At 36.4% G+C, this 10,000-nt stretch overlaps 1 protein-coding gene and 1 long non-coding RNA gene across 3 annotated transcripts in view; one reads left to right on the top strand and one right to left on the bottom strand.

Annotated features, from left to right (window-relative positions):
- Positions 1–1,412, top strand: part of LOC138029716 (uncharacterized) — a 15,855-nt gene extending 14,443 nt beyond the window's left edge. The window contains 1 exon segment of the mRNA XM_068877471.1: positions 1–1,412. This exon segment is cut by the window's left edge and continues 4,733 nt beyond it. Within this exon segment, the coding sequence (XP_068733572.1) occupies positions 1–192 (192 nt within the window). The 3' untranslated portion in view covers positions 193–1,412.
- Positions 1,413–7,716: 6,304 nt separating this feature from the next.
- Positions 7,717–9,951, bottom strand: LOC138029837 (uncharacterized). Of its 2 annotated transcripts, XR_011127944.1 has the most exons (3): positions 9,892–9,951; positions 9,445–9,549; positions 7,717–8,827 (listed from the first exon to the last, which is right to left on the bottom strand). It is a non-coding gene; the product is annotated as an uncharacterized lncRNA (long non-coding RNA). The 2 variants fall into 2 exon arrangements; XR_011127943.1 differs by lacking the exon at positions 9,892–9,951 and having other exon boundaries at positions 9,445–9,831.
- Between the last annotated feature and the right edge of the window lie 49 nt (positions 9,952–10,000).

The following is a 10,000-nucleotide window of genomic DNA, read 5'->3' as shown; positions in this document are numbered from 1 at the left end:
GAAGATGTACTGCTAAATGATGACAGATTCAAGCCTGTCAACACTCCAACCACCCGGGCAAGAGCAGTGGAGATGGAAAGGCTGCATGTATTAGCAAGTCAGTGTCGTCAGAGGGAACCTTTAGCACCAGCATATAGGGAGGAAACTTTTCTCAGAATGGTTGAGTGGGCTGAGTCGCAAGGTCATCATTAAGCAATTTTTGAAGCAGTCATCCTATTCTAATCAGCCTTACATTATGTCACTGAAGGTCTGAATAACCAATCATAGCAATTACAAGGTTAGTTATGCTGCAATTAGTCTGTGTGACTGAGGACCTGAGTGGTCATGCATAACAAATATAAGGCAGTTATGCTAAGGAGCCTGAGTGGCCAAGCATAAGACAGTTGTGCTGCAATTAGCCTGAGTGGCTGAGGGCCTGTGTGGCCATGCACAACAAAATATGAGGCAGTTATGCTGTAATCAGTCTGTGTGACTGAGGGCCTTACGGTGGTAAAGGAGGGATCCCAGTCACAAATTAGGGGCATGTTTTTTTTTTCAAATCATGATTCAAAAGTTTATTTTTATGGCATTTTTTTTACAAGTAACATATTTTCTGTTGCGAACAGAGCACGGTTAGTGCAAATTGCTCGAGCTAAGTACATGTGTAGCATTAATTAGTCCTAAATTTCTTAGAAATTGGTCATGTTTTTTTCAGATATCCCTCACAACAATAATTATGTTTGAATCTGGTGAGTTTGGAGATACCTACAAGGGTGAATGATCAGCGAATTTTTTCACATTTAATTGTAAAATACAGTAAAAATGATTAATTGCACTTCGTTGACAACTTGTAACAGGAGTCTGTTCAAACAATAGCAACATTTTCTGTAAGTTGTGATACGTACGTAAGCTACCATTACATTCTCAATTTTCAAGAAAATTTAGTCAAGATTCATGATAAACAAAACAATAGGAACGTGGATCACGCAAGACTAACAATAATTCACAGATCACAAGCACATTTCAGCTCTTTTTATATGTAATGCACCTTTTCTTTTCTCGAATGATGCCTCGTGCAGAACCCCTTTACCACCTTGTTGCCATGCATAAGACGTTATGCTGCAATCGGCCTTTGTGGCTGAGGACCTGAGTGGTCATGCATAACAAAAATAAGGCAGTTATGCTGCAATCAGTCTGTGTGACTGAGGGCTTGTGTGGCCATGCATAACAAATTGCTATGCTATATCAGTCTATGTGGCTGATAACCAATTCCCAATGGTTTAGCAAGTGGCCTTCATGGCCATTAGGCCATTCTGGTTTCTGTTTCTGACTAAATATGTCTGCAGATAGCATGTCAGGTGATATGTGATGACAAACATGTTATGTAAGATGATAGAAATTCATGTGAAATAAAGATTGCACCATGATTTCAAGTCGGTATTTGGTTCTAATTACCCATTGTGTTACATGTACATTATTTATGTCAATATGTTAACATGTTAATAAGTAGGTTCCAACAAAATCCTTTTGAAGTCCATGGTATGGTTATATCGATTTTTTTTCCAAGAGAATTCATTTTTGTGCAGTGTCTACCCAGATGTATCTCTGGTTCAATTATCTCTTGGGAATTGGCCTCATATTATGTTTGCATCTTTGATTTGGGCTTAATTAAAGATATTCACAATTCTTTTAAAAGGTCAAAATAATTTTTGGGCTTTATACATTGAGGACAATTTAATGCATAGAATGTACTCCAAGTCAAAAAGCAAAGTTCTCAAATAAATAGATACCTTTACAATAATTATTGTGACATCTATATATTATGGTTCTCAATTTCAGCAAGTGTGAAGTAAAATTTGAGACCATTCAATAAATTTGTCAATGAAGTCACAAATCCAACAAGAAGTTAAGTTGGAGACATTTAGCCTGGCAACAATGAGTGAAGGTGGTGCCTTCATGAGACCCCCGCCTTCATGTGCGGATAATATGTGGCGAGGTCAGGAAAAAGATCTTTAAAAAGGCCATGGGGGACCAGGAATCCAGTCTCATTTGGATATGTATTTTTCTGTTTCATTACCACAGTGCCCTATTGAATTAATGGTGATTAGTGCTCACGCTTAAGAGTAAATAGTTGTTATTATGCTTGAATATGATTAAGTCTATCAGGACATTCATGTCACCTTGTATGTCATCCTCATTTGTGATCTCACAGTCCTGTTATCTCAATAACTTCTTATTAATTATTCAAAATAATGATTGGTCACACATAAAATTGTCGTAATTTGGACAGAATGTCACACAACAAAAGACTACCGGGGTATGTCATTCAATTGGTGAAGAACAGATGAATAAGATATCACTGCAGCTAATCTTCAGCGCTATGCCCTGGGAATACCAACTGGCCCCTGATGTCTTGCTTCGCCCTTGTGTGGCAACAAAATCTTATAATTGTTCAATACTTCCTGAGCTTTTATTTGTTAGAGAATTTGTCATATAGCATTGCCTGCATTCAAACACCAATTATAATCAACCTTTGATGCATGTATACCAGCAACACTTTAGATCAAAATGTGACTTGCACTGATAAACAACTTGCATGTGTCCTTTAAGAACATTTCCAGTTGTGAATTAAGTTGAATTTGACTTGAAATCGAAAACTTTATAATAAAAACACCTAGTTCGTTACTTTCAAAACAGACATGTATTAAAAGAAATAATACATATATATTTATCAAGCTTTTTGATAGTTATTGATGATGTTTAGTGGTCACCAAACATTGTATTTATAATTCATCACAAGTATGCATAGCAATAAATGTTTTGGTCATACTGTACCCAGTAAAACACATTGAACCTGTTTCAGAAGCAAGAGTAGTTTAAAAATACATATGTGACACTTATTGCTAAAGCAAATCAAAAAACAAGTTTGTGTATCTAAACATCCTAGAACAAGAAGAGCATTTGTTTCTCAATGTCTGTACACACTGTTTAGAACAAGTGAACATGTCTTGCTCATTTCATTGATAGTCTCCTTTGCAGCTGGTTTGTAAACTGTGTGTTTGCAGCAATTTAAAGATCATTTCAAGTCTGTACTGTGCACATGCTCTTATTCATTTAAGGGGATGGCTCTTAACTATCAAACTGTTGCTATGGAGCCCTTCAAATAATCACTTCTCAATACCCTTTTACTCTACAGTTACCATTTTCTGTCAATTGTGTTCAGTTAATGAAAAATGATGGGATGGTTCCCATCCGGTGAAAAAACCATGTCTATCTTTGTTTCCTGTTTTTCACAGAAATGCACAGCAGAGGACTGGGACTAGTTGCACATGTACACCCTGATTGAAGTGATGTCAGATTTCCATTCAAAAAGTTATTTCACAGAACCTCCAATGCAATCTTCTTGCAGGGTTCTTTGACTAGAAAGTTCCCTTATATAACCATTGTCTTTCTGTAGTTACATGTCAGTGTCATCCCCCTTAATGTGTCTCAAAATGAAGCAGGTTGCAAGTAATTATTACTTATCTGTTTTGCTCTCATTGAAAGAGACAACTTTATAGGGGTAACAAGCATACGAAATGTCAAGCATTTCAAATGTCTCAAAAATAACGTAACTAAAAACACTTTCTAATAAATAAATCTCAACTACAAAATACCCTACCCTCATATCTTTGGAACCCAAACTTGTACAGAAACACTGTCTGACTATGTTATTACAACCAAAGAGGTTTTCAAGACTTTTTGAGTGAGAACCACAACATTTTCAAGGCTGCTGCCTAAGAAAATTTTAAAGGGGCCTTCAGAGCTAAACGCTGAGAGCTTAGGAGCCCAACGTATGAAGTGAAAGGTGTTGCTGTGAAAAATTAAGGCGCCCAGAGCTATTCTGTGGGAGCCCCAGGCTACCGGGCTCCTGTTAGGCAACAGCCTTGATTTTGATATGTTGCGTGACCAGAACAGAATGAAGCCTAAAACTCGAGCAGTGTACACATCTGGATAAAGGAAACGCTACTGACGGTGAGTGATGGCCAAGGTCCAAAACTCTTCAAATTATTATTATTATTTTTTTCAAATTGCATTATTTTAATGCACACTTGGGGCCTAGGGTGAGTTGTGCATGCACAATAACAATTTTTGAATTACACATTTCAGGTGCAACCATTATTTTAAATTACACAAGTCAGTCACCGTCAAATGAAGAAAGAAAGAAAAAAAAACACAAAAATCCATTGGCAACAATGCTTAGTCTGTAGTGTAGAAGGACCCCACTTAATGTGGGTTCACGTAGTACAAATAGCAGTACCATGAACAGAGTCCACAAACAACGTAAGATCAAGCAAAGAAAGGTTTTAAAAAAACCACAAAACAGCGCGTGACCAAAAAATATATTTCGCAAAATTCCGAGGAAATCTCTTCAACTTCTCAATCAGTACACTGAGGTAAACCCGAATTTTCCATAAAACAACATACTTTGCAAAAAGACTAACTCGAGTAACTTTGCACAGCATACTCGGGTGACTCAGTGTAAGTATTGTCTATAATTAAGAGAGTTTTGATGTCAGGCAAAAAGACAGCCAAGTTGGATTCTGTTTGTACGTCGAACTATGACGTTTTCAGTCTTGTTTTTAATAGTGATTGTTGAATATAAAATGTCTTGATTTTCCAACCTTTGTAAACTCTTCGTTCAGTTTTGATCATTCCAATCATCACAACCTGAATAAATACCATAACAGATTTCCCATAATTATTGAAATGTTTGTTGCATGAATTAGCCTTTTGTCCTTACGAAAACCTTGTAATTTTCGCGACTTTTGTTGCTGTCCTCAACAGGGCGTTCGTACTTTTACAACTTTATCCCCCAGGCGTTTGTTGTGAGAAAAATAAATGACGTCAAGACGCAAGTGGCACTTCCTTCCCAGGTTATTACATCCTCATCTTTGTTGCCTGATCTGGGGAAGAGGGTTCGAGTCTACAAATTATACTACTACTACTATTGATCCGTATTAAAAGTTAGAACGTCAGCACACCAAGGTTTACAAAATTCTCAGGTATGGTGACAATGGACCCAATATTAAGTGAAATGCAGCTATTTACAAATGTCAAAATTTACATAGAAATGTATGGCCATCCGTACGCTGCGTCCGTTTGAACAAAAATTGCGTTCATAACTGCGAGGATCATAGCTTCATTTGAAACATTTAATTCTTTGTAAATTTGGATGTATTTAAATGGCTGTATCTCAATCAAAATTAGCCCGATTATCGCAAAACTGTGTGCTCTTTCTGACTGTGGATAATAGTTGCTAATCCCATAATTTACATATTCCTAAGTCCTCTCCAGCTTGAAGATCGCAGCCTGAGCACGAGCATCCATTGTTTGATTAAGACAACTAAATGGACGGAGCTTTACGATCATCGAAGCTATCAAAAGGTCATGGTAACTGAGAATGTATCTGCGACCACCTGAGGCTAAGGAGACTGACGATGATGATACATTTACTTCCTAGTTTTACACATTGTAGGCAAGTTATTCCTGACGATGAACTGCTTTGAACATATATCTGCGAAGTGGAAGGAAAACCGGAAATTTGTGGTGGTGGACAAAACACTGACCCCAGTTCATGGACTACCCTAAAATGGGCTAACCCTTAAAACTAACATTTCGAATGAGTGCTATTGAAAGAAGTGAATTCATTATAAAAATTAATTACACTTTCATTGCACATACCTTGTTTATTTTCGTGCACATGGTACTGTCAATGATGTAATCGACCATCACAACAATAACATTATTGAAAGTTGACCTTTTTAAAATGGCTGCTTAGACTTAAATACTGTTGATCAACACTTTTTAAAATGGGTGTTTGGTCTTTGGTAAGCACTGTTTGAGACGTTGCTTACATTGTGCATATAGACAAACAGTACTCATTTGACTCATTTGAAATAGTATTTATAGGGTAGTCCGTTTGGGTAATCAATGGACTGGGGGTCAGTGTTTTGTCCAACACTGGAATTTATAGCAGGCTCGCATAGTCAGGTTAACTTGACAGTAGAATTGGCTAGTTTTTATTTCGTTTCCCAGACTAAATGCTGCTCAATTGCTTAATTTCCTTGACAGCAGTACTCATCCATTATGGATGTAATGATGTCTACTGTCAGGGGCACCCAGAGACGGCTTTCTCTCAAGTGCTTTTAACACTCTTCTAAGTTCTTCAAAGTACTTTTAAAGCTTTGTAGGTTCATTTTAGGCCACGTTATAAATTTCTTTTCTGTTCTGTGTTATTCTAGGGGAGCTTGAAGGCTCTCAAATTTACGAGGCCATTTTTTGTATAGTTCACGAAAATCTCATTGTATCCTATTGAACCTTTCCAAAGTCTGCAGCTGGTATATTTTGATACTCCTAACACATTTTTATCAATCTCGAAATAAAGGAAGAAGTGTTAACTTTTTCATATCATGAAAGTTCTATTTGAAAATTCCCTAAAGAAAATCCTAGATGATTTACGGCCTATCAAACAGATACTTTAGCAAATCGTTCCTTTAGTTGCCCCTGTACTGTAGCTTGCAACAGGATTTCCATACAGCCTAGCACATTAATTGTGCAGACAAGTTACTGGTGGTCCTGGGATGTACATGTCAAAAAATATGGGATTTGCTCGATCTTACAATTAATCCTTTTATCTTGTTAAGTAAATTTTTCCCAATTAATCAACACACCCATCAATAAAGATACTTAATAGGGGAACTAAATTAGCCAAACTAATTAAAGTTGCAAGCCATTAAGGACTGTGTAGTATAATTTTTCTTCAAATACAAACAAAAAAAGAAAAATCAAAGGCCAGTAAAAACAAATAGTTAACAATTATTTCGTGAGGTTTCTGTGATATGCAGAATGATCAAGGTAGAGGTTACAGTTATGAACAGGAAATAGAAAAAAAATATATGAGGTAATATGCTTGTTCTCTCCATTATTCTGGGTTACTTTTACTTACTTGTGTGAGAAATGTTGGAAACTTGACCAACTAGTAAAGTTTTTTTGCCATAATTGTTTGTCATCTCGCAATCTGATTGGCTAATCATGCAATGTAATAGCCAATCAGGAAAGCCCATTTTGGAACAAAAACCAATCATATTGTAAGAAAGTTATAGACAACGCTTGCTCTCTCTTCGTGTCACGATTTTGGTCACTCTAAAATAAAGACTTTCTTTGCAGTTGGATATTGTGGTAAAAAACTAATTGAAAGTGGTCCACCATTGTCTCCACTCTTATCGACAATGATGTTTGTCATCACAGTGGTCAAAATTTGTTCTGGACTCACTCAGCTGGGCATCGTAAGTCAACAACATTTTGACCACTGCAATGACAAATATAGTTGTTGGTAAGGGTAAAGACAACGTTGAACCACTTTTGATATGTTAAGTTTTTTCAGAAACCCATAAGGGTTGAAACATGTAACGCGCGTTCACAGCTTCCGAATATTCAGTGCGAACTGATCGGTTGAATGTTTCAGTGCTAAGTACCATATTTGGAAACCCCTAGCTCTTGTTGTTCCAAATATGGTACTTAGCAAATTGAATATTCGGAAGCTTGTTTCCCAGCACACAAGGGGCCGTTACACGTTTCAACCCTTATGGGTTTCTGGTTTTTTATATAACACAATTTGTGCTAGTTTTCCTTGTCTGTCAATTGTAATATTAGTCATCTACACTGAATTACAAGAGTGATTAAAGAATTCACTAAGACAGAAGTTGCAGACTTTAATGGCACAATATTATGAGCGGAAGGAGATTTACAATGCAAAACAATGGAAACACCTTACAAGGCACTCACATTTAATTTCCTGTTTTTAGTACAAAAGGGAGTAAAAATCAAAACTACTTAAGCTCACATGTACAGCATTTCTAACAACCTACTGACAAGATATGAAATATACCAGTATTCATGGCACAAAGAGCTGTTCTATTTAATTTTTGGTGTCTTTCTGAAAACAATGTATCCAAACTTGAAAAAAACTGGCCAGTTCTTTGAAGTTTCAATTCATTTCTATCGCCTCTTTCCTTAGCCACGAACAACAACAATTAGTTTCAGTGCACTTTAATGGTCGTTGGCAACAAAACCACAGCATTATTATGTGGTTTTCATTGCTCCAAGGACTTCTTTTAGTGTTTTGAAGTTTGATTAAAATAGTGTGACACTGCCCCTTTAAGCTCAATGTGAAAACATGTTATTAACCTTTGCCTAATTAAGAATCCCATTAGAATCAGACTGTTGAAAAAAGAAAAAAGCAGGCTTAAATGAAGTGTGCAAAATTAAGGAGGCTCGAAAGGGTTTTCACCTGATTTTGCATCTTTACTTGTTTATATCTCTGCTTCTGTACAGTGATTTTTCTTCATTTTTTGCATGTTAGCTTACATTACATGTTAACAAAAACGAATTATTTCTCTGAAAAACTGGCCTACAGAGATTGTTTTCACTATCGCATTTTTTTCAAAAAAGACAATATAATATGTTGATTTTAAGGCTCAAAGAAATGCCTAATATCATTTGCCATTGATAACATTATTTTGGAGGAAAATATGTGAGAAATTGTAGGATGGGTACTTAACATCCTGGCCAAATTTCACCTTCATAATAACCCCAACTGTATCTAAGGACGGAATATGTCTATTTGTTTGAAAAAAGGAGAAACTATTTCGAGCCTCCTTAAACATTTTAATTAATGTCACTTAAAATATAAATTATAATATATTAACATAATTAAGCCTTTTATATCTATAATCAGTAACAGAAGGATGTTACTGATTATAGATATAAAAGACATTTTTTCCCTTCGCGGGCTCATCTTGCTTTTCTGTTGGGAGAAAACATATATACCAGAAATATGCATTAGAAGTTGCAACAGTAAAAGTTTGTAAATTACTTGCATAACACTTGACAACATTGGACTTGATACAAGAGTACATTAATGTCACAGAATGGTATTGCGTATGAAGTTTGGAAATCAGGCAAAACCCAATGCAATACCAGTAATTGACCCAAGGTAATATCCTTAAGTGATATAGTCAAGGTCAAAGGTGGAACAAATTATTCCAAATTTAATTTTGAAGTATTATGCCAAGTAACATTTTTAGGGTTGTTCTTAGGATTTCTATCAAGAAGATAAAAAACAACATTAGGAGATTATGAAGTTGGGTGATAATTAATTTACATCACTACTTGACTTCCATCAAAATATCTAGAAAATGTTCCTGGATAGATGGCAAAAGTAACTGATCTCTGATATTACTGCTAACCAGGTTTTATTGTATTTATTGGTGTGCACACCAAAGCAATTTATGTATAGTACTGTAGCAATAGATCGTATTTTCTCGTTGAAAGACAGTTAAACACACACTTTGCGGTTGTGAAACCTGTTTATGGACTCTATTTATTTTATAATCTCATTTTCATAAATGTTGAACTCAATACCTTGTTGTTTGGCTGCCTTCTGCTGAGGCCTGGGCCTGGGGGTGGGACACAAAGACTTCTTGTGCCCCCACCCCCTACAGCGATAACACTGTAATTTTTCCATTTCTACATGAAAGTACAAATAAGAGTAAAGATTAACCCTTTGACGCCCAGGCCGGCCTGAAACAGCCATACTTAGTATTTTACTCTGTCTAACGCCAGAGTTTTTTACTCTGTCCAACGCCACACAATTTTATTTGCCAATGGGGAACCCCTGGGAGTGAGTGGGTTCATCACAATGTCCCCATTAATCCTTTAACTCCCAAGCCGGCATGAACCAACCCCACTTAGTATTTTGCTCTGTCTAACAACAGACGATTCTACTCGTCAATGGCAAATCCCCGGGAATCAACGGGTTGATATTTATGTGTTGAGTAAAAAACAACTTCATGATACACTTAGTCTTACCTCCTTCCTTAATTGGGCAGACTTTGGCCATATGGCCAAAACCATCACAATTGTAACATCCTATAAAGTGGTGGCATAGGTTAGTAATGATGTTAACTGGACCGAGAGG

This window comes from Montipora capricornis, chromosome 13 (assembly GCF_036669925.1).
Source record: "Montipora capricornis isolate CH-2021 chromosome 13, ASM3666992v2, whole genome shotgun sequence".
In the NCBI taxonomy this organism is placed as follows: Eukaryota; Metazoa; Cnidaria; class Anthozoa; order Scleractinia; family Acroporidae; genus Montipora; species Montipora capricornis.
This window is presented reverse-complemented; position numbering and strand designations above follow the sequence as displayed.